The 25343-nt window shown below is 44.7% G+C and overlaps 2 protein-coding genes across 5 annotated transcripts in view; one reads left to right on the forward strand and one right to left on the reverse strand.

Annotated features, from left to right (window-relative positions):
- The first annotated feature begins 14 nt into the window (after positions 1 to 14).
- Positions 15 to 23673, forward strand: LOC121531612 (rab GDP dissociation inhibitor beta-like). Its single transcript, XM_041836921.2, has 11 exons — positions 15 to 164; positions 715 to 822; positions 1422 to 1521; positions 1650 to 1784; positions 3032 to 3230; positions 3950 to 4081; positions 4360 to 4459; positions 5571 to 5742; positions 6061 to 6205; positions 22808 to 22862; positions 23006 to 23673. The coding sequence occupies exons 1-11, from the start codon at positions 120 to 122 to the stop codon at positions 23159 to 23161; spliced, it is 1347 nt and encodes a 448-aa protein (XP_041692855.2). The 5' UTR covers positions 15 to 119; the 3' UTR covers positions 23162 to 23673.
- Positions 23603 to 25343, reverse strand: part of LOC121531610 — a 29021-nt gene continuing 27280 nt past the window's right edge. For all 4 annotated transcript variants that reach the window (XM_041836916.2, XM_041836915.2, XM_041836919.2 and 1 more), the window contains one exon: positions 23603 to 24327. In XM_041836916.2, coding sequence (XP_041692850.2) covers positions 24227 to 24327 — 101 coding nt within the window. In that variant the 3' untranslated portion in view covers positions 23603 to 24226. The remainder of the gene's footprint in view (positions 24328 to 25343) is intronic.

Genomic DNA, 25343 nt, shown 5'->3' on the forward strand with positions numbered 1-25343 from the left:
GTACGTTCGCAGGGATCATTACCTGCCCTGCGCAGCCGGAAAACTTCTCAACTATCAAACAGCCATTCCATTTTCACTGACAGAAAGAACCGTAGGAATAAAGTAAAGGACACTCAGCTATGGATGAAGAATATGATGTTATCGTTCTCGGGACCGGCTTAACGGTGAGAAAATGGACAAAGCAATAGTACGAACTTCCAATAGTCGAAGCATGCTCATGCATGACATTTCACAGCTAGGCGTGTAGGCTAATCTGTAGGCTGTCATGGCTAACTAGTGCTAAATTAGCTTGCTTGCTCTTTTGTTAGAAATCCATTTTAAGTTATTTTCAGAAATGTGTGTACTTTGTTTCTCATTAGTGTTATATGTGTGTGGTGATACTTTCCACAGTCTGCAACAAGTGACAGCTCACATACAATATCTAGTATTTCCTGTTATTTTCCCTAGAGTAAAATGTAGTTAACGTTAGCTAGTTGGCTACGCTATGCAGCTAGCTAGCCAGTTTAGCTAGTTGGCTACGCTATGCAGCTAGCTAGCCAGTTTAGCTAGTTGGCTACGCTATGCAGCTAGCTAGCCAGTTTAGCTAGTTGTGTTGTTAGCTGTTATACTGTTTACATTGTTCTTTAAACATCTGTCTAAAACATACAATACCGCCTTTATACATCTCTTTTTGTGTAACTAACTTACCTATCTGACTTCTATTTATTTGTAAAGGAATGCATTCTGTCTGGCATTATGTCAGTGAAGGGGAAGAAGGTGCTTCATATGGACAGGAACTCATACTATGGAGCAGAGAGCGCTTCCATCACACCACTAGAAGACGTAAGCAAAGGCACACAAGATTACCTTTTTCATACTATCACGCCTGTTCTGTTTTCTTTTTACATCTTCCCTTCAGGCAACTAGGGTCAATCCTTAACTAGGCCAGCCCAGTAATTGGCTCAACTCAGATCAGTAGTGTGGAAAAGGTATTAACCTGGGGTGTGTTCATTATTCGAATTCCGTTGCAAAACGTTTACTCTAGGAAGCAACCGGAACGAAACGGGGAGGGACGTACCTGAACTTGTCCAATAGAAACTCGTTTCCGTTGCAAAACATTTTCTGTTTGTAGTAAACCAAATGTTTTGTAACGGAATCCAACTAATGAATACACCCCAATGGTTGAAAAACAGCCCCCATCATGTGGTGCTATCACACAAATATAGAGTAACATGTTATATTATCCATGTTGTCACACAGATATAGAGTAAGTAACATGTTATATTATCTATGCTATCACATCTCATTGTTATAGTTGAGGCACAGCTGAGTTTGAGCTACTCAAAAACTGACAGCTCTATGTTTAACTGTCAAAGAAACTAAGTAATGAATTACATTGAATGAAGTAATAAAAAAATGTTTTTCTTCTTGTCCCCCTCCAGTTGTACAAGCACTTCAGCCTTCCAGGTAAACCTCCGGAGTCCATGGGAAGAGGCCGGGACTGGAGCGTGGACCTCATCCCAAAGTTCCTGATGGCCAATGGTAGGAAAGCAATATGGCATTCTAGATATAATACTGAGTGCAGGGTTGTGTTCATTAGCCACGGGGGTGTCATTGCATGCCCTAATGACCATGACCCATGTCTCTTTTCCTGTTTCTGCTCTACCCAGGTCAGCTGGTGAGGATGTTGCTGATCACTCAGGTCACCCGTTACCTGGATTTCAAGGTGATCGAGGGCAGCTTCGTCTACAAGAAAGGAGCCATCTACAAAGTGCCTGTCACTGAGACAGAAGCACTGGCCTCCAGTGAGTATACACGAAGTGGACAAAACATTATGAACACCGGCTTTCCATGCCATAGACTGACCAGGTGAACGCTAAGATCCCTTCTTGATGTCACTTGTTAAATCCACTTCAATCAGTGTAGATGAAGGGGAGATGACAGGTTAAAGAATGATTTTTAAGCCTTGAGACAATTGAGACATGGATTGTGTGTGTGTGTGCCATTCAGAGGATGAATGGGCAAGACAAACAATTTAAGTGCCTTTGAACGGAGTATGGTAGTAGGTGCCATGCGCACCGGTTTGTGTCAAGAACTGCAACGCTGCTGGGTTTTTCACGCTCAACAGTTTGCTGTGTGTATTAAGAATGGTCCACCACCCAAAGGACATCCAGCCAACTTGACACAACTGTGGGAAGCATTGGAGTCAACATGGAACAGCATCCCTGTGGAATGCTTTCGACACCTTGTAGAGTCCATGCCCCAACAAATTGAGGCTGTTCTGAGCGCAATAGCAGGGGGTGCAACTCAGTATTAGGAAGGTGTTCTTAATGTTTTGTACACTCAGTGTATAGCAATGGGTTTCTCAGATGCTTATTCCTATAATATATGCTATGCCATTAAGCAGACCCTTTATTCAAAGAAACTTACAGTACAGTGAGTGCATACATTTTTTTGGTATGTGTATGCTATCTTCTCAGTTGCTTAATGTGGATGACCTATGCTCCCCAAGGAGAAAAGGTTTTAAGTCTAGTTAAATATAATAATAATAATAATATGCCATTTAACAAACGCTTTTATCCAAAGCGACTTACAGTCATGCGTGCATACATTTTTTTTTTTGTGTATGGGTGGTCCCGGGGATCGAACCCACTACCTTAGCGTTACAAGCGCCGTGCTCTACCAGCTGAGCTACAGACAGTGAAGTCCATCACATCCTGGCCCAGGCTGAACTTCTTGTATAGGTCACGCATCGTTGACTTGTTGGGATCGACACCCTCCATGGTTTTGGGATCGTTCAAGTCGTAGTTGGCAACGAAGATCAAGAAGTTCCTAAAACTATTAACTTAACCAAAGCTTTAATCCCAAGCGATTTACAGTATTAGTGAGTGCATCCATTTTTTTGTATGTGTATGCGATCCCCCAAAGGAATTTAAGCCACAATTGAACCCACAACCTTTCAACTGAACCAAACAGGACCACATTCTTAGTCTCATTTCAGACAACAGCAGCCTTTTCTATTTCTGTCTCACTGACTTTTCTGCCCCCTCAGGTTTGATGGGGATTTTCGAGAAGAGGCGTTTTAGGAACTTCTTGATCTTCGTTGCCAACTACGACTTGAACGATCCCAAAACCATGGAGGGTGTCGACCCCAACAAGTCGACGATGCGTGACCTATACAAGAAGTTCAGCCTGGGCCAGGATGTGATGGACTTCACTGGTCACGCCCTCGCTCTCTACAGGACAGACGAGTAAGTGGCTTTGTCTGAAATTACCCTATTCACTATATATAGTGCACTTCTTTTGACCAGGGCCCATAGGATGGCAGATAGCCTAGCGGTTAGAGCGTTGGGCCAGTAACCGAAATGTCGCTAGTTCGAATCCCCAAACAGACAAGGTGAAAAAATCTGTCGATGTGCCCTTGAGCTGTTGATAATGGCTGACCCTGGCTGTGAACCTATTTCCCAAAAAAACATTTCCAATTCAAAAGTGTATAATACACACTTGTACATGTGTGAAATAGGACAAATATAAACACCCACATTATTATAATTATATAGGGAATTGGGTGCCATTTCTGACACAGCCAGAGACTGCAGTCGTCACCACCACTACTTGAGTTGAGATGTCACGCAGGCCTTTTCACTCACTCTGCCACTCGTGTATCAGCATTACTATATATATGGATGTTTCTTGTGGTTTTATTTATTGTTTTCTTTAGTATTATTTATTGTGAGCGCTCGGACGAGTACGATTTTTAAATGTTTTCTACACTATTGGAAACTTGAATGATGGGAATTAATAGGATGGGTGACTGTCCACTGTGTTCAGGCAGGTACAAATACTTCAAGAAGTGTCAAATCTAAAATATGTAACATCTATAAACATTTATAAGCATTTTTTATGGCTTATTCATAAACATTTTAACAAAGTAACCGTGTTACAATCTAGTATTTGTTTGATCCCTCAGCTACCTGGATCAGCCCTGCATCGACACTATCAATAGGATCAAGTTGTACAGTGAGTCTCTGGCCAGATACGGCAAGAGTCCTTACCTCTACCCTCTCTACGGCCTGGGGGAGCTGCCACAAGGCTTTGCCAGGTAAGATGACTTTGTCCCCGCCCTGCTATTATGTAATTGTTCCTGATTAATCAGGAATTCCTGCTTTTCTGACTCTATCCTCTTCAATACATACTAGAACTGAAGTTTACCTACTCCCAAACCAATATCCTACTGATTTCAGTTGTCCTGATCATAGAAATAAAAATCTCATTCTAGTTCTGTGATGCTGATTTGACTGTTTTTAGCCTTATGCTTAATTAACCCATCCCATGCTCCACTATTCACCAGTGTCTTTGACTTGACCTCTCTCCCTCTAGGTTGAGCGCTATCTATGGTGGGATCTACATGCTGAACAAGCCCATAGAGGAGATCGTTATGGAGAATGGAAAGGTGGTGGGGGTCAAGTCAGAGGGAGAGGTGAGATTCTATCACATTTTTGCCTCCTGTTATAATTAAGCAATAAGTCCCGAGGTGGTGTGGTATATGGCCAATATACCACGGCTAAGGGCTGTTCTTATGCACGACGCAACGCAAAGTGCCTCGATACAGCCATTAGCCATGGTATATTGGCCATATATCACAAATCCCCGAGGTGCCTTATTGCTATTATAAACTGGTTACCAATGTAATTAGAGCAGTACAAAAAAAAAAGGTCATACCCGTTGTATATGGTCTGATATACCTTTGGTCATGTAGTATATGTGGACACCTGCTCGACCAACATCTCATTCCAAATTCATGGGCATTAATATGGAGTTGGTCCCCCCTTTGCTGCTATAACAGCCTCCACTCTTCTGGGAAGACTTTCCACTAGATGTTATTGCTGTGGGGACACATTAGTGAGGTCGGGCACTGATGTTGGGCGACTAGGCCTGGCTCACAGTCGGCGTTCCAATTCATCCCAAAGGTGTTCGATGGGGTTGAGGTCAGGGCTCTGTACAGGCCAGTTCTTCCACACCGATCACGACAAACTATTTGTGTATGGACCTCGCTTTGTGCACGGGGGCATTGTCATGCTGAAATACGAAAGGGCCTTCTCCAAACTGTTGCCACAAAGTTGGAAGCACAGAATCGTCTAGAATGTCATTGTATGCTGTAGCGTTAAGACTTCCTTTCACTGGAACTAAGGGGCCTAGCCCGAACCATGAAAAACAGCCCAGACCATTATTCCTCCTCCACCAAACTTTACAGTTGGCACTATGCATTCAGGCAGGTAGCGTTCTCCTGGCCGAATCCACTAATTTGAAGGGTTGTCTACATACTTTTGTGTGTATATATAGTGTACCACGGCTATCAGCCAATCAGCATTCAGGGCTCGAACCACCCAGTTTATAATGATTGTTTTCTATCAGTTCTTCATGGTGAATGTCTAATGGCAGTGTATACAACTGACAAAATTTGAATGGTTCCAGATGGCGGTTCGCTAACCATGCCTTACCCTAAACATAAACTTAACCCTTACCCTAACCTAACCCACCCTCACCTTAATTATAACCCTAAACTCTACTATCTCGCCTTTCCTCTCCAGATAGCCCGCTGTAAGCAGCTGATCTGTGACCCCAGCTACGTCATGGACAGAGTCAGCAAGGTCGGCCAGGTGGTCCGTATCATCTGCGTCATGAGCCACCCCATCAAGAACACCGGCGACGTCAACTCCTGCCAGATCATCATCCCTCAGATCCAGGTCAACAGGAAACATGGTGAGACCCCTCGATACTAGGGTATCTAGCCTACATAAGGACTTCGTAATACATTCATAACCCATACATACAACATACATAAGCATTTCATAAATTCTTGTGTGTGAAATGAAGTTGTGACTTTTTGAATGGCTGTGTTCATTAGGCACCAAACGGAAGAAAACAAACTGGGAGCGACTACCTGGAAGAAACGCAAATGTTCTGCTTTTTTCAGTTTTCAAAAACGCTTTGTTACTTTTTACGCCCTACTGAACACAAGGCAGTGGAGCTTAGTGAGGGTGTATGATATGACACGGGTCTCTTCTGTTTTTATGGCAGACATCTACGTGTGTATGATCTCCTCGGCCCACAACGTGGCAGCGCAGGGCAAGTACATTGCCATCGCCAGCAGCGTAGTGGAGACCAACGACCCAGAGAATGAACTCAAGCCGGCCCTGGATCTCCTGGAGCCCATTGAACAGAAGTAAGCCTTTGATTCTATGTTGCTGTGCTGTACTGTACTGTACCATAAGATACATGTTATACTACTGTACTGTTATACTGTTACACTAATGTCTAGTAAAGGGTCTTCACTGATATTTTCAACCTCTCCCTGACCCGGTCTGTAATACGAAATTGTTTTCGAGTAGACCACCGTAGTCCCCGTGCCCAAGAACGCCAAGGTAACCTGCCTAAATGACTATCGCCCCGTAGCACTCACATCTGTTTCCATGAAAGGCTTTGAAAGGCTGGTCATGGCTCACATCAACACCATCATCCCAGACACCCTGGACCCACGCCAATTCGCATATCGCCCCCAACAGATCCACAGATGACGCAATCTCCATTGCGCTCCACACTGCCCTCACCCACCTGGACAAAATGAATGTCTATGTAGGAACGCTGTTCATTGACTACAGCTTAGCATTTAACACCATAGTCCCCTCCAAGCTCATCACCAAGCTCAGGACCCTGGGACTGAACACCTCCCTCTGCAACTGGATCCTGGACTTCCTGACGGGCCGCCCCCAGGCGGTGAGGGTGGGCAACAACACATCTGCCATGCTGACCATCAACACGGAGGCCCCTAAGGGGTGTGTGCTTAGTCCCCTCCTGTGCTCCCTGTTCGCCCACGACTGCAAGGCCGCGCATGACTCCAACACCATCATCAAGTTTTCTGACGACACGAGGGTGGTAGGACTGATCACAGATGAGGCAGCCTATAGGGAGGAGGTCAGAGACCTGGCAGTGTGGTGTCAGGACAAACTTTCCATCAACATCAGCAAGACAGAGGAGCTGATCGTGGACTACAGGAAACTGAGGGGCGAGCACGCCCCCATCCACATCGATGGGGCTATAGTGGACCGGTCAAGAGGTTCAAGTTCCTCGGTGTCCACATCACTAAGGAATTAACATGGTCCACACACACCCACACAGTTGTGATGAGGGCACGACAGCACCTCTCCCCCTCAGTAGGCTGAAAAGATTTGGCATGGGCCCTCAGATCCTCAAGTTCTACAGCTGCACCATTGAGAGCATCTTGACTGGCTGCATCACCGCTTGGTATGGCAACTGCAAGGCACCCGACCGCAAGGCTCTACAGAGGGTGGTGAGTACGGCCCAGTACATCAATGGGGCCGAGCTCCCTGCCATCCAGGACCTTTATACCAGGCGGTGTCAGTGGAAGGCCCCAAAAATTTTCAGACTCCTGCCACCCAAGCCATAGACTTATCGCTGCTACAGCACGGCAAGTGGTACCAATGCACCAAGTCTGGAAACAACCGCTGAACAAGACTGCTAAATAGCTAATCAAATGGCTACCCGGACTACCTGCATTGACCGTTTATTTAAATTTTACTAACGCTCTTGCACTGACTCTAAGCACACATACTGGACTCAACCAACACACACGTACATACTTACACTGACACCCCAACACACGCGGACATTGAGTATTCATACTCCTTGACTTATTCCACATTTTGTTGTGTTACAGCCTAAATTCTAAATGGATTAAATAGATTAGTTTTTTACCCATCTACACACATTACCACATCATTATAAAGTGAAAACATGTTTTTAGAAATGTTTGCAAATTTATTGAACGTGAAATACAGATCTAATTTACTTAAGTATTCACACTTTGTAGAAGCACTTTTGGCAGCGATTACAGCTGTGAGGCTTTCTGGGTAAGTCTCTAAGAGCTTTTTACACCTGGATTGTGCAACATTTGCCCATTTTTATTATTTTACAAATAAGCTTTGTAGTTGAGGACTTGGTAGACTGTATATTCTGTAGGGTTAGGTTTTACTTAGCACTATGTGTTCTCTCCCAGGTGCTGGTAAGGGCACAGACGACAGACCGGTATGATTCCAGTTGAAGTTGTTTAATGACGCTGATTCACAGAGCAGTGATGGCACAGCACAGTACAGTACAGTGTATGGCTTTACAATTGTGTTAACCAAGAGTTTGTGTGTGGTTCTGAAAAAGGGGAAATTAAATACAATAGTAAACGGCAGGTATAGGCTTAATACAACCTCCAATTACATAAGCTATAAATAATATGGCTACAATAGGTTATCTGCTGCACAGGGCAATACAACATGGCTGTGACTTCACTAATGAATGATCAGAGGAGTGCAACTAAACAGAACTACTGAGCAGCACCATCATCCTCACACAACTGCATGAACTTTGCTAACAAAATACCCACATCATTTCTACAGAATACATCCAAATAACCACAGGGCATATAAGACTAGCCACTGAAATGCTAAATGTCTGAAATGAGATTACAAACTCGCGGCAAAAACACTAATTAGCATAACAAAGGAGTGCGTCCACAACACATGAATTGTAATAAAATATGAACTCACATTTCTGAAGGACGCACACTGGCCTTGGCTAAAACAAAGAATGCTAACTAGAGGTAATCACAGGAGATGGCTGGAATTTATCACGGCTTGTGTACTTTCTCTAGTTATTTCCTTCTCCTCAGTTAGAGATCGCCCAGCATGCTGTGCTCCACATCACCGCTGGGCGGAGCTACAGCGCTCCTATGATGAACTGATATTTACTCTCAATAGTCTTTCGTACAAGCTCTTTCAAATTGGTTAATGATAATTGCTAGACAACCATTTTCAGATCATGGCATAGAGTTTTAGGTTATTTTTTTTAATTTTACCTTTATTTAACTAGGCAAGTCAGTTAAGAACAAATTCTTATTTACAATGACGGCCTACACCGGCCAAACCCGGCCAATTGTGCGCTGCCCTATGGGACTCCCAATCACGGCCGGTTGTGATACAGCCTGGAATCGAACCAGGGGGTCTGTAGTGATGCCTCAAGCACTGATATGCAGTGCCTAAGACCACTGCACCACTCGGGAGCCCAATTGTCCTGCTGAAAGGTGAATTTCTCCCAGTGTCTGGTGGAAAGCAGACTGAACCAGATTTTGCCAGTGTTTAGCTGGTCCGCCCAGGCCACAGGCTTGGTCGAGGATAGCAGTGGTCGATACGCAAATCGGGTTCTCGGTAGGTCCAGGTCCAACAGCCAACAGGTTAGTCCAAACAATCCAGGTCATACACGGTAAATCCAGCCGATTTATATATTGTCACTTTTCTCTTTTCTTGTGGTTCACAGATCCACAGCCACTTCCTCTCTCTCTCCCTTCCTGGTTTGTCTTGACCCCTCGTATGTGGGTCGGCCCCACCTTGCAAGCGTTCCCCTTGCTTTTGGGGATTGTAGTTTTTGGCGTTCTGCCATTTTGTGATCTGTAGTTCTTGTCGGGGTGGCCATTTCAGTGAGAGGGCAGAGCCCGTTTATTAGTTCTACCCTCACATATCTGCCATTTAACACTCTTAGCCCCCTTCTTTGCCACACATCTCCCCCCCCTAGCTTCGACCCCCTAGGTTGGGCTACCGCAGCAAAATAGACATGCATGCGGGATAACCCATCCACATTTCCCATTTCCTTCCCTGCTCTGTGTTTTGAGTCAAAGTGAAACGGTTGGAGACTCAAAAACCACCGCATCACCCGAGTGTTCTTCTCTTTAGCCCTATGCATCCAGGTGAGTGGGGCATGGTCACTGATGAGGGTGAAGTGGCACCCTAGCAGGTAATATTTCAGGCTTTCAAGAGCCCACTTTACTGCCAGCGCTTCTTTCTCAACGACTGAGTAGTTGGCCTCCCGTGGTTCCAGCTTCCTGCTTAAAAACAGGATGGGGTGTACCACCCCTTCTAGCTCTTGGGAGAGCACGGCTCCCAACCCGACCTCTGAGGCATCCTTCTGAACCACGAACTCGCGCTCAAAGTCTGGTACCACCAGCACTGGATTAGAGCAGAGAGCCTCCTGTAATGTTCTAAATGCTTTGGTGGCCTTTTCATCCCATTTTACCATGTTTGGCCCTCTGGCTCTAGTCATGTCGGTGAGTGGGGTGGCCACTGTGGCATAATTTGGGATTAATTTCCGGTAGTAACCTGTCAACCCTAGGAAGGCTGGTTTACTGGTTTTGGCCATCCTCTAATTGCCTCAACCTTCTTCAGTTGGGGTTTGATTAACCCTCTTCCCACGGTGTATCCCAGATACTCGGTTTCCTCTAACCCCACATTTCCTCTAACACTTGGCAGGGTTCTCCGTGAGCCCTGCGTTCCTAAAGGCGTTTAGCACTGCCTGTACCCGGGGTAAGTGGGATTCCCAATCTGGGCTGTAGATCCCCCACATCATCTAAATAGGCTACGGCATAAGCTCTGTGCGGTTTTAGGACCTGGTCCATTAGCCGTTGAAAGGTGGCTGGGGCCCCATGTAAGCCGAATGGCATGACGGTGTACTGAAACAAACCGTCAGGGGTTACGAAGGCTGTCTTTTCTTTGGCTTTGGGAATTTGCCAGTAACCTTTTGGCTAGGTCCATGATCGTAATCTACCGAGCTTTACCAATTTCCTCCAATAGTTCATCTCCTCAGGGCATGGGGTAGGCATCAAACTTGGAGGTTTCATTTACCTTAGAAAATCATTACAAAACCGCAAAGACCCATCGGGTTTGGAGACCATCACAATTGGGCTAGACCACTCACTATGTGACTCTTCGACCACTCCAGCTGCCAACATTTTCTCAGTCTCTGCTCTAATCGCGGCACGGGTACCCGATATGGCCTCATGCTCACTTTTCTCTTTGGTAGGGAAACAATATCATGAGCCGTAACCTCAGTTTGTCCTGGTATCCCTGAAAACACATCTGTTTTTCTGGATCAGGGTCTTTACTTCCTGTACTTGTGCTGGGGACAGAGTAGGTGAAACATGCACTTCGGCTGCCTCCTGAGTGGGTGTGGGGTAAGTGGCAATTAGTGTTTCTGCATTTTACATATTTAGCGGACGCTCTTATCCAGAGCGACTTAGTTAGTGAGTGCATACATTTTTTCATACTGGCCCCCCGTGGGAATCGAACCCACAACCCTGGCGTTGCAAGCGCCATGCTCTACCAACTGAGCTACATGCTTTTAACAGGTTTATGTGATAGATCTGTTCTGGGGGCCGACGACCTGGCTGTCGGATCCGATAATTATTTTCTCCAGCACTTCATACGGTCCTTTCCATGTGGCTAGTAGTTTACACACAGTGGGGACCAGCACTAACACCTTATCTCCCGGTTGAAATTCCCTCAGGGTAGCCTGCCGCTGGTGCTCTTGTGCTTGCCTCGTGCTCTCTGACAATGGGCGTGACTGTGGCTATCCTGTCTTGCATTGCCGTGACGTGCTCTATAACACTAGTGTAAGGGGTGGCCTGGTGCTCCCAGGTTTCCTGGGCGATGTCTCAGATTCCCCGGGTGCGCCTCCCATATAATAGCTCAAAGGGTGAAAACCCCAGCGAGGCTTGGGAAACCTCTCTAATGGCAAACATCAGATACGGCAACATGAAATCCCAGTTTTTTTTTATCGATTACCTTCCTGAGCATTGACTTCAGGGTGCGGTTGAATCTCTCAACCAACCCGTCCGTCTGAGGATGGTAAACCGATGTCCTCAACTGTTTCACCTGCCACAACTTACAAAGATCCGTGGGTCATAAAGGGGGTCCCCTGGTCAGTAAGGATCTCATTTGGAATCCCTACCCTGGTGAACAAAAGCACTAACTCCTTGGCAATATATTTGGAAGCCATCATCCGAAGGGGAATGGCTTCTGGGTAGCGAGTGGCATAATCTAGGATGACCAGAATGTATTGGTGCCCTCTGGCAGATTTGGGTAGTGGGCCCACTGTATCCATCGCTATCCTCTCAAATGGCGTTTCGATTATGGGGAGTGGCACTAACGGGCTTCTAACAAATCAAATCAAATCAAATTTTATTGGCCACATGCGCCGAATACAACAGGTGCAGACATTACAGTGAAATGCTTACTTACAGCCCTTAACCAACAGTGCATTTTATTTTTAATAAAAAAGTAAAATAAAACAACAGTGTTGAGAAAAAAAGAGCAGAAGTAAAATAAAATAACAGTAGGGAGGCTATATATATACAGGGGGGTACCGGTGCAGAGTCAATGTGCGGGGGCACCAGCTAGTTGAGGTAGTTTAAGTAATATGTACATGTGGGTAGAGTTAAAGTGACTATGCATAAATAATTAACAGAGTAGCAGCAGCGCAAAAAGATGGGGTGGGGGGGCAGTGCAAATAGTCCGGGTAGCCATGATTAGCTGTTCAGGAGTCTTATGGCTTGGGGGTAGAAGCTGTTGAGAAGTCTTTTGGACCTAGACTTGGCACTCTGGTACCGCTTGCCGTGCGGTAGCAGAGAGCACATTCTATGACTAGGGTGGCTGAAGTCTTTTACAATTTTGAGGGCCTTCCTCTGACACCGCCTGGTATAGAGGTCCTGGATGGCAGGAAGCTTGGCCCCAGTGATGTACTGGGCCGTACGCACTACCCTCTGTAGTGCCTTGCGGTCGGAGACCAAGCAGTTGCCATACCAGGCGGTGATGCAACCAGTCAGGATGCTCTCGATGGTACAGCTGTATAACTTTGAGGATCTGAGGACCCATGCCAAATCTTTTCAGTCTCCTGAGGGGGAATAGTCTTTGTCGTGCCCTCTTCACGACTGTCTTGGTGTGTTTGGACAATGATAGTTTGTTGGTGATGTGGACACCAAGGAACTTGAAGCTCTCAACCTGTTCCACTACAGCCCCGTCGATGAGAATGGGGGCGTGCTCTTTTTTTTCCTGTAGTCCACAATCATCTCCTTTGTCTTGGTCACGTTGAGGGAGAGGTTGTTATCCTGGCACCACACGGCCAGGTCTCTGACCTCCTCCCTATAGGCTGTCTTGTCGGTGATCAGGCCTACCACTGTTGTGTTGTCGGCAAACTTAATGATGGTGTTGGAGTCGTGCCTGGCCATGCAGTCATGGGTGAACAGGGAGTACAGGAGGGGACTGAGCACGCACCCCTGAGGGGCCCCGTGTTGAGGATCAGTTTGGCAGATGTGTTGTTACCTACCCTTACCACCTGGGGGTGGCCCATCAGGAAGTCCAGGATCCAGTTGCAGAGGGAGGTGTTTAGTCCCAGGATCCTTAGCTTAGTGATGAGCTTTGAGGGCACTATGGTGTTGAATGCTGAGCTGTAGTCAATGAATAGCATTCTCACGTAGGTGTTCCTCTTGTCCAGGTGGGAAAGGGCAGTGTGGAGTGCAATAGAGATTGCATCATCTGTGGATCTGTTGGGGCGGTATGCAAATTGGAGTGGGTCTAGGGTTTCTGGGATAATGGTGTTGCTGTGAGCCATGACCAGCCTTTCAAAGCACTTCATGGCTACAGACGTCAGTGCTACGGGTCGGTAGACATTTAGGCAGGTTATCTTAGTGTCCTTGGGCACGGGGACTATGGTGGTCTGCTTGAAACATGTTGGTATTACAGACTCAGTCAGGGACATGTTGAAAATGTCAGTGAAGACACTTGCCAGTTGGTCAGCACATGCTCGGAGTACACGTCTTGGTAATCCGTCTGGCCCTGCGGCCTTGTGAATGTTGACCTGCTTAAAAGTCTTACTCACATCGGCTACGGAGAGCGTGATCACATAGTCATCCGGAACAGCTGGTGCTCTCATGCATGCTGGTCGGGGAGCTGTTAACTGGCATTCAGGGCACTCTCCACAATGTCGAGCCACCTCAGCCTGAATTCCTGGCAAGTAAAACCTCCTCACAATCCTGTCTCGGGTTTTATCGATACCAAGGTCCCCCCCCCAGAATATGCCCATGAGCTATGTCCAGTACTGTTCTCCGGTACCGGGTGGGGACCAACAACTGTTCCACCACATCAAACCCTATTTTTGAGACTCTGTACACCAAACCCTTTTTCATGATGAAGTGGGGGAAACTATTAGGCATCATCCCATCATTTATGGGGGTACCATCCACGACCTGCACATCTGCTCTGGCTTGCTGCAGGGTTGGATCCTGGGTCTGGGCCGTCCTGAAATTAGGGACCCTGCCAGGTCTGTTGGTTCTAGATAGTCGCCCTCTGAATCCGGCCCCACTAGTACTGGGCTGCTCATTATTGACTGGGTCTGCCCCTTCTTCCTCATCCTCCCCTACTAGCACCTGTGAGGTTGGCCCCTGAAAAAACTTATATTTTCTTGGCTTTGGTTGAGGGCTAGATGCTACTTCCTGCTTGGTCAGGAAGTAGCATCTATATATCTATATAATATGCCTTTCTTTTGGCCTTACCTCGCAAAGTTAGGAAAGTATCTACCCAGTATTACATCATACGGCATCTTCGGGACCACGCCGACCTCATAATCCAGCAACCTGTCCTCAGTTTGTATGCTCACTAAGGCTGTGAGATACGGACAGGTATCCCCATGAATTCACGTAACACTGACATCCTGACTTTTATCCAGTTTATGAGTCGGCACTAGGTCTGCAACGACCAAGGTTAACATACTGCCGGAATCAAGCAGGGCTGCAACCTCTTTCCCTTCAACCCTCACCATGCACATACAGTGGGGAAAAAAAGTATTTAGTCAGCCACCAATTGTGCAAGTTCTCCCACTTAAAAAGATGAGAGAGGCCTGTAATTTTCATCATAGGTACACGTCAACTATGACAGAGAAATTGAGAAAAGAAAATCCAGAAAATCACATTGTAGGATTTTTTATGAATTTATTTGCAAATTATGGTGGAAAATAAGTATTTAGTCACCTACAAACAAGCAAGATTTCTGGCTCTCAAAGACCTGTAACTTCTTCTTTAAGAGGCTCCTCTGTCCTCCACTCGTTCCCTGTATTAATGGCACCTGTTTGAACTTGTTATCAGTATAAAAGACACCTGTCCACAACCTCAAACAGTCACACTCCAAACTCCACTATGGCCAAGACCAAAGAGCTGTCAAAGGACACCAGAAACAAAATTGTAGACCTGCACCAGGCTGGGAAGACTGAATATGCAATAGGTAAGCAGCTTGGTTTGAATAAATCAACTGTGGGAGCAATTATTAGGAAATGGAAGACATACAAGACCACTGATAATCTCCCTCGATCTGGGGCTCCACGCAGGATTTCACCCCGTGGGGTCAAAATGATCACAAGAACAGTGAGCAAATATCCCAGAACCACACGGGGGGACTTAGTGAATGACCTGCAGAGAGCTGGTACCAAAGTAATAAAGCCTACCATCAGTAACACACTACGCCGCCAGGGACTCAAATCCTGCAGTGCAGACGTGTCCCCCTGCTTAAGCCAGTACATGTCCAGGCCCGTCTGAAGTTTGCTAGAGTGCATTTGGATGATCCAGAAGAGGATTGGGAGAATGTCATATGGTCAGATGAAACCAAAATATAACTTTTTGATAAAAACTCAACTCGTTGTGTTTGGAGGACAAAGAATGCTGAGTTGCATCCAAAGAACACCATACCTACTGTGAAGCATGGGGGTGGAAACATCATGCTTTGGGGCTGTTTTTCTGCAAAGGGACCAGGACGACTGATCCGTGTAAAGGAAAGAATGAATGGGGCCATGTATCGTGAGATTTTGAGTGAAAACCTCCTTCCATCAGCAAGGGCATTGAAGATGAAACGTGGCTGGGTCTTTCAGCATGACAATGATCCCAAACACACCGCCCGGGCAACGAAGGAGTGGCTTCGTAAGAAGCATTTCAAGGTCCTGGAGTGGCCTAGCCAGTCTCCAGATCTCAACCCCATAGAAAATCTTTGGAGGGAGTTGAAAGTCCGTGTTGCCCAGCGACAGCCCCAAAACATCACTGCTCTAGAGGAGATCTGCATGGAGGAATGGGCCAAAATACCATTAACAGTGTGTGAAAACCTTGTGAAGACTTACAGAACACGTTTGACCTGTGTCATTGCCAACAAAGGGGATATAACAAAGTATTAAGAAACTTTTGTTATTGACCAAATACTTATTTTCCACCATAATTTGCAAATAAATTCATTAATAATCCTACAATGGGATTTTCTGGATTTTTTTTCCTCCATTTGTCTGTCATAGTTGACGTGTACCTATGATGAAAATTACAGGCCTCATCTTTTTAAGTGGGAGAACTTGCACAATTGGTGGCTGACTAAATACTTTTTTTCCCCACTGTATGTTCGTTTCTTGGTCTTTCAAGTACAGTGGTTACCACAGGACATGCATACCATATATCAGTTTCTTCTTTTCCACGAGGTTACATTGCATTGGCTCTTCTTTAATAGGGCAGCAGGCCGCAATATGTCCCGGTCGATTACAATTGTAACAGATAATATGGTTTCGGGTGGGGGGACCCCCTCAATCCCCTGTTCCGGTTTTCGGCTTTTGCCGGAGTGTCTCACCCCCAGTCTGGTTCTTTCCTCACAGCCCCACGCTGCTCTCTTCCCCCTCCCAATGCCCGGTCCGCTGGTTCGCCTGGGCCTGGGAAATGGGGATTTTTCCTCCTGTGCCTGCTCAGCTGTTTCTGCCATACAATACCGTTCAACCAAGGCCACGAGATGGTCGGCGGAAAGTACTTAGTTCTGGCCAACCCATCGTCGAACTTCTCGGGGTAGACCTCGCTGAAACTGGTCGAGTACGATGGTCTCGACGACCTCGGCGGATGAACGGGTCTCCGGTTGCAACCATTTCCGTGCCAGGTGAATCAAGTCGAACATCTGTGTTCGAGGGGGTTGTCCAGGTCTGTAGGCCCACTGGTGGAAGCGATGTGCCCTCACGGTATCGGTCACTCCCAGTCTAGTCAGAATCTCTCCCTTTAGTTTATCATAGTCCTGTGCATCTTTCAACTCCAGGTCGAAATACGCTTTTTGAGTCAGGTATGGTGGCAGAAGCCCTGCCCATTCTTCTTTCGGCCACTTCTCTCTCTCTCTCTGCCATCCTTTCGAAGGTGGTGAGGTATGCTTCCACATCATCCTGCTTTGTCATCTTTTGAAGAAAATGATTGGCCGACCTCTGGGTATTTGTAGCTGGTAACTGAGCTCCAGTTTGGGCCGCTAGCCCCTGCAGGCCTTCTCTTAACTCCCGGGTGTTTCTCTCTTGCTCCTCTCTGAGCAGCTGGTTGGTGTGGTGCTGGACCTGCAGCGTGTCCTGATGCATTCGTATCGCATCCTGATGAGCCATTTGTTGAGCTCTAGTTGCCTCTTGTTGGGCTAACACTGCTTGTAACAGTGCCTGTATGGCTTCTTCCATACTAATTTTCCCAGAGCGAACTGAACGAAACAAACAACCACAAAAAAAAAAAAACGGACTCCCCTTCGGAGTGCTAACTGATATTATTTTGTATTTTTTTTGGTACCTAACCGGCGGTATGGATTGTCCATTAATCCGGTTCAAACGACAATGTGCCAATTCTCCACCACGTGTGACAATCCTCTTCAAGGTTAGGAGAGTTTGTACACAAATTCAGCGGGAGACCGTCACCAAAATCACCATAGAGGGAGTTATTTTGAACAGGACAGTACCTGTATGTTGGTTTCTCTGTCCTGGTCCGCCCAGGCCACAGGCTTGGTCGAGGATAGCAGTGGTCGATACGCGAATCGGGTTCTCGGTAGGTCCAGGTCCAACAGCCAACAGGTTAGTCCAAACAATCCAGGTCATACACTGTAAATCCAGCCGATTTATAAATTGTCACTTTTCTCTTTTCTTGTGGTTCACAGATCCACAGCCACTTCCTCTCTCTCTCCCTTCCTGGTTTGTCTTGACCCCTTATATGTGGGTCGGCCCCACGTTGCGAGTGTTCCCCTTGCTTCTAGGGATTGTAGTTTTTGGCGTTCTGCCATTTTGTGATCTGTAGTTCTTGTCGGGGTGGCCATTTCAGTGAGAGGGCAGAGCCCGTTTATTAGTTCTACCCTCACATATCTGCCATTTAACACTGCCCCCTTCTTTGCCACACACTATTATTGCACACAGAGTGAGTCCATGCAACTTATGTGACTTGTTAAGCAAATGTTTTCTCCTGAACTTATTTAGGCTTGCCATAACAAAGGGGTTGAATACTTATTGACTCAATACATTTCAGCTTTTCATTTGTAATTAATTTGTACACATTTAGAAAAACAACATATTTCCACTTTGACATTATGGGGTATTGTGTGTAGGCCAGTGACAAAAACATCTACATTTCATCTATTTAAAATGTGGCTGTAACACAACAAAATGGGGTGTGAATACTTTCTGAAAACACTGAAAATCTTTTGTCTTGCCCATTCGTCCTCTGAATGGCACACATACACAATCCATGTCTCAATTGTCTCAAGGCTTAAAAATCCTTATTTAACCTGTCTCCTCACCATCATCTACACTGATTTGAACTGGATTTAACAAGTGACATCAATAAGGGATTATAGCATTCACCTGGTCAGTCTATCATGGAAAGAGCAGGTGTTCCTAATGTTTTGTACACTCAGTGTGTCTATCTAATCTCTTTAACTCTGCATTGTTGGAAAAGGACCCGTAAATAAGCATTTTACTAACCACGTTTCCATCCAGTTTTTATGCGAGTAAAGTCATACAGTATTTAAAAAATATGACGGAAACAGGACGTTTCGGTACAATTTTATAAATACAGACACAATTTATTTATTTGACATGGTGGAATCTTTTTGTGTCTGTATAATTAATTATGCGAGAAATGTTGGTTGGAAATGCCTTTTTTATGCGCAAATATTGGCGCAGCGGTCTAGGGCACTGCATCTCAGTGCTTGAGGCGTCACTACAGACCCCCTTGTTCGATTCCAGGCTGTATCACAACCGACCATGATTGGGAGTCCCATAGGGCGGCGCACAATTGGCCCAGCGTCGTCCGGGTTTGGCCGGTGTAGGCCGTCAGTGTAAATAATACGTTGTTCTTAACTGACTTGCCTAGTTAAATAAAGGTAAAATAAATAAATAAAATATCGAAGTAAACTTAACGCGATAATATGGTGTTTGGTCCTCCCATTACGACTCGGGAAACCATGCAGTTTATTAGGCTAAAATAAGGATGAAATAAATTATGATTAACTTCACAGTGATCTTGATACTCCTTTCCAATAAATATCGAGGGTCTTTATTCTGGTGACCTGATGATCGATGCTTGTTTTTTGACAGCAAAAAAAATATTCTCGCTTTTAGCCCTAATCTCATCATGTAGACTAGCCTTACCCGTACAGCATACCTGCACTGTATCTACGAGCTGTTGGTTAGAGCGCATGTGTCAAGGCCAAAGTAAGCACATTTGCTATTAAACTTAACAGTTTTTGTGAGAGAACTATCGGTAGAGTTGAAAATGCAAATGCGATGGAAACACATTGAACTTTATTCTGTAAATGAAAACTTGGAGCCAATGAATAGGCTGATTGGCACGTTTTTCTGATGCTCTTTAGAAAAATGATATTTTAGTCTTTGAGGTGTTTCCTGAACGGTTTCTGCGTTTGGTTAATGATGTTTGTCCCCCATGAGTCACTGTAGATGCGGAGGCCTCTTTCACTTCCTCAAAATACCCAGAATGAATCTAAGATAACTCAACTCAAGAAATCTGTAAATAATGTTGACGTTTTTGCCAAAGATGTTTTAGTTGTGCAATTTTACATCCAGCTAAGGTGTCTGGTGCTGTATTTCTCAAATAAGAAAATGTGCGACGTGTTGTATTATGTAAACAAAGTCGGAGTTGCTGGGCAGGTCTGTCTCGCTGTATATGCTATTGGATAGAGGGTAATCACCGCATCTGTTCACCCCATGTTCGTGGGCAAAGGGACATCATCAAATCAAAACCCAACCTTCATTTACCAGTTGTGACGCACAATGTTCCAAACTCCGTGTTAGACGAGACTGACTTTTATATAGGGGCGGCAGGTAGCCTGGTGGGTAGGAGCGTTGGGCCAGTAACCAACAAGGTAAACATCTGTCGGCAAGGCAGTTAACCTACTGTTCGTCAGGCGCCAAATACGTGGATATCGATTAAGCAGCCCCCCGCACCTCTCTGATTCAGAGGGGTTGGGTTAAATGCGTTTGACACATTTCAGTTGAATGCATTCAGTTGTACAACTGCCTTGGTATCCCCCTTTCCCTAACCAAAATTGTCCTATTTACATTTTGTAGTCAATTTTGACACCTGAATCTGTTTCTGACTCATATCGATTGCACATAGGCCGTTTTCAAAGGGATTAATTGATTTTTAAGTTTAGCTTTAAGTGGGGAAATTATAAACCAACTGCCAAGCCCAACACACAGCCAGTTAATGCAGAAGTGAGAAATTTGGAAGAGGCTGTGAAACCTCACACTGTTTTTTTTATAGGTTTATTGGTTTACAGTTCCAACACTGCTAATTTAACTGAGGGGTTTGGCAGAATTGGCACCACACACAGATTATGAACTTGTTGGCTCCCTAAACTAATGCCTAGGCTTTCGCACAGCAGGCTAACACAGTCTTGTGGCACACAGGTACAGTTGAAGTTGGAAGTTTACATACATTTAGGTTGGAGTCATTAGAACTCGTTTTTCAACCACTCCACACATTTCTTGTTAACAAACTATAGTTTTGGCAAGTCTGTTAGGACATCAACTTTGTGCATGACACAAATAATTTTTCCAACAATTGTTTACAGACAGATTATTTTACTTATAATTCACTGTATCACAATTCCAGTGGGTCAGAAGTTTACATACACTAAGTTGACTGTGCCTTTAAACAGTTTGGAAAATTCCAGAAAATGATGTCATGGCTTTAGAAGCTTCTGATATGCTAATTTACATAATTTGGGTCAATTGGAGGTATACCTGTGGATGTATTTCAAGGCCTACCTTTAAACTCAGTGCCTCTTTGCTTGACATCATGGGAAAATCAAAAGAAATCAACCAAGACCTCAGGAAAAAAATTTGTAGACCTCCACAAGTCTGGTTCATCCTTGAGAGCAATTTCCAAACGCCTGAAGGTACCACATTCATCTGTACAAACAATAGTACGTAAGTATAAACACCATGGGACCACATAGCCATCATACCGCTCAGGAAGGAGACGCGTTCTGTCTCCTAGAGATGAACATAGTTTGGTGCGAAAAGTGCAAATCAATCCCAGAACAACAGCAAAGGACCCTGTGAAGATGCTGGAGGAAACAGGTACAAATGTATCTATATCCACAGTAAAACGAGTCCTATATCGACATAACCTGAAAGGCCGCTCGGCAAGGAAGAAGCCACTGCTCCAAAACCGCCATAAAAAAGCCAGACTACGGTTTGCAACTGCACATGGGGACAAAGATTGTACTTTTTGGAGAAATGTCCTCTGGTCTGATGAAACAAAAATAGAACTGTTTGGCCATAATGACCATCGTTATGTTTGGAGGAAAAAGGGGGTGCTTGCAAGCTGAAGAACACCATCCCAACCGTGAAGCATGGGGGTGGCAGCATCATGCTGTGGGGGTGCTTTGCTGCAGGAGGGACTGGTGCACTTCACAAAATAGATGGCATCATGTGGAAGGAAAATGATGTGGATATATTGAAGCAACATCTCAAGACATCAGTCAGGAAGTTAAAGCTTGGTCGCAAATGGGTCTTCCAAATGGACAATGACCCCAAGCATATTTCCAAAGTTGTGGCAAAATGGCTTAAGGACAACAAAGTCAAGGTATTGGAGTGGCCATCACAAAGCCCTGACCTCAATCCTATAGAACATGTGTGGGCAGAACTGAAAAAGTGTGTGCGAACAAGGAGGACTACAAACCTGACTCAGTTTCACCAGCTCTGTCAAGAGGAATGGGCCAAAATTCACCCAACTTATTGTGGGAAGCTTGTGGAAGGCTACCTGAAACGTTTGACCCAAGTTAAACAATTTAAAGGCAATGCTACCAAATACTAATTGAGTGTATGTAAACTTCTGACCCACTGGGAATGTGATGAAAGGAATAAAAGCTGAAATAAATCATTCTCTCTACTATTATTATGACATTTCACATTCTTAAAATAAAGTGGTGATTTTAACTGATCTAAGACAGGGTATTTGTACTAGGATTAAATGTCAGGAATTGTGAAAAACAGAGTTTAAATGTATTTGGCTAAGATGTATGTAAACTTCTGACTTCAACTGTATGTAAGGGATAATCAACGGGCTATATGGTCTAAGGAAAAGTGTGTTCCACTACATGCTAGTGGAGTGGAACTGACCTTCCACAGAGTTGCATTGATTTCCAGAGAACGAATAGAAAGGTGTTCATCTACTGAAGCAGCTAGATAGCTACAGTAGTTGCCATGGTAACTAACCCGCCTTAGTAGTTTAGCTAACCAAACCATCAGTCCTAGCTTGCTATTATGAAAGTCTAATTCAACAATACCAATGTTTTCAATTCAACTTTCGCTTTCAAAAGCAGCTCAAACAAAACCTGTAACAATGAACTATAGCCATTTTGAATTCTACCGTGCCGATATACCGTGCGTTATAGGGAAATAATGCATGCTCTAGAATTCCCTTCAAGCCAATCTGAAACGAGTATTCAACAATGCCATGGTACAAACTGTTATACTACTAGGACAGGGGCTCACATCACTGGAACACAATGCTGTAAATACCCTTTTCACACTGTACTGCACTGGCCTGGTAACATGTCCTCCGTTCGTTGATGTTTCTGACCCTGTTGAAACCTTCTCGCCTCAGGTTTGTGAGCATCAGTGATCAATATGCACCAACTGACATGGGAAAAGACAGCCAGGTGAGTGCATTATGTCCTAATCCTCATGTTGGCCTGCTGTTTTCTTTAAAAGCACCAGGAGGCGCAACACCCCCCCCACTAATTTGAAATTCATGGTCAAACTTTCTCTCTTTCCCTTCTATGCTTCTGGGATATCTATGCAGATATTTATTTCCCGTACATATGATGCAACGACCCACTTTGAGACCACCTGTGACGACATCAAGGACATCTACAAGCGTGCGATGGGCACTGAGTTTGACTTTGCAGAGATGGAGCGCACAAAGAACGACATCTTTGGAGACGCGGGTGATCAGTGATGGTATAAGTAACATGTTAGTGTCCAGACAACTCCAAATCTTAACAAACTGGTTTATAATCCAAATGTATTGTTGGAATCTGTATCAATGACCCTTTAAAACAACGGAAATATGTTTTACTAATAGGCGGACAATTTGTGGTGGCTGCGTTTGTAGGCTAATTCGTTTGACAGTTGGTTAAAAACATGCATTGATCTCATTGCGTGTCATCATGAAGGTGTCTTCACTTTCTGACATGTGAATGTCGCCAAATAATTGGTTTTATTCAGGGGTTTATACGTAGACAATATAAATGTGATATAAATTGTATTTTTCCATAAGGCGCTATTCTGTGTTAAAGTGAAATAAAGATGTATTTTATCTGAAATAGAGAAAATAACCATGGTCACTCTGTTTTTTGGCGTGGCTGTGGCCCTTTGGCCCCAAAGAAAAGATGGGGAACACTGTCAATTTCTTTATATCGCAAAAGTACAATGAATGTCTTTACAAATAAATACACAATTGAACAAATAACACAGAAGCAGATGTCATCGTTAATCTATACAGAATCTATCTGTCATAAAATTATTAAGAATAAATAAATCTACATGAAATTAAAGGCAATGATGCAATGATTTACACAAAGGAACCAAAACGTTGATCTAAGTAAATGTTTTGAAGGTCAAGACTTTAAAACAACCACAATAACATGAATATAAAACAGCCTTGATATAAACAACTTTTTTTTTTAATTCATTTTTTTGTATTCTTACACTACAATGATTTAGATCAGGGTTAGATCGTCGGTATGTATCAAACTTCTGAGCCAACTCCCAAGAATCCCCTAAAAAGCAGATTTTGGAATAGAAATGTTTATTTCTTAAAGGGGCCACCCCTTCTCAGTGGTTCCTCTTGAGGTTTGAAGGTTTCCTTATAGAGTTTTTCCTTGCCACTGCTCATTGGAGTCTTGGTCGGGTTAATTTAAATCACTTTGACAGCTTTGTGACAACTAAAAAAGGGCTTTATAAATAGAATGTGATAGAATTTTGAGGTACTGAGGACTTCTGTGGACGGTGCCCCATCAGCTTAAGAAATTGTGCATGTGTCACTCTGAGAAATCAGCAGGAAAGAGTTAATATTCATTGTGAAGATCCCATGTTTTGCAAATGCTTTGTCTGCCGTTGTGTCTGCAAAATAAATAAATGAATTATGTCAGAAACGAGCATTCTTGCAACTAAGAATCCCCATGTACACTGAACAAATATATAAATGCAACATGTAAAGTGTTGGTCCCATGATTCATGAGCTGAAATAAAATATCCCAGAACTTTTCCATATGCACAAATAGCAAAACATTTTTACATCCATGTTAGTGTGCATTTCTCCTTTGCCAAGATAACCCATCCACCTGACAGGTGGGACATATCAAGAAGCTGATTAAACAGCATGATTATTACACAGGTGCACCTTGTGCTGGGGACAATAAAAGACCACTCTAAAATGTGCAGTTTTGTCACACAACACAATGCCACAGATGTCTCAAGTTGAGGGAACATGCAATTGGCATGCTGACTGCAGGAATGTACACCAGAGCTGTTGCCAGATAATTGAATGTTCATTTCTCTACCATAAGCTGGCTTTGGCAGTACGTCCAACCGGCCTCACAACCGCAGCCATGTGTTTGGCGTCGTGTGGGCAAACATTTTGCTGATGTCAATGTTGTGAACAGAGTGCCCCATGGTGGCAGTGGGGTTATGGTATGGGCAGGCATAAGCTATGGACAACGAACACAATTGCATTTTATCTATGGCAATTTGAATGCACAGAGATACCGTGACGAGATCCTGAGGCCCATTGTCGTGCCATTCACCCGCCGCCATCACCTCATGTTTCAACATGATAATGCACGGCCCCATGTCGCAAGGATCTGTACACAGTTCCTGGAAGCTGAAAATGTCCCAGTTTTTCCCATGGCCTGCATACTCACCAGACATGTCACCCATTAAGCATGTTTGGGATGCTCTGGGATCAACATGTATGACAGCATGTTCCATGTCCCGCCAATATCCATCAACTTCCCACAGCCATTTGAAGAGGAGTGGGACAACATTCCACAGGCCACAATCAACAGCCTGATCAACTCTATGCGAAGGAGATGTGTCGCGCTGCATGAGGCAAATGGTGGTCACACCAGATACTGACT

This window comes from Coregonus clupeaformis, chromosome 19 (genome assembly GCF_020615455.1).
Source record: "Coregonus clupeaformis isolate EN_2021a chromosome 19, ASM2061545v1, whole genome shotgun sequence".
In the NCBI taxonomy this organism is placed as follows: domain Eukaryota; kingdom Metazoa; phylum Chordata; class Actinopteri; order Salmoniformes; family Salmonidae; genus Coregonus; species Coregonus clupeaformis.

Coding starts and splice junctions, on each gene's coding strand:
- LOC121531612 (XM_041836921.2), top strand. CDS start 120: ATGGATGAAGAATATGATGTTATCGTTCTCGGGACCGGCTTAACG. Junction 165..714: donor TTCTCGGGACCGGCTTAACG/GTGAGAAAATGG, acceptor TTATTTGTAAAG/GAATGCATTCTGTCTGGCAT. Junction 6,206..22,807: donor CTGGAGCCCATTGAACAGAA/GTAAGCCTTTGA, acceptor TTCTCGCCTCAG/GTTTGTGAGCATCAGTGATC.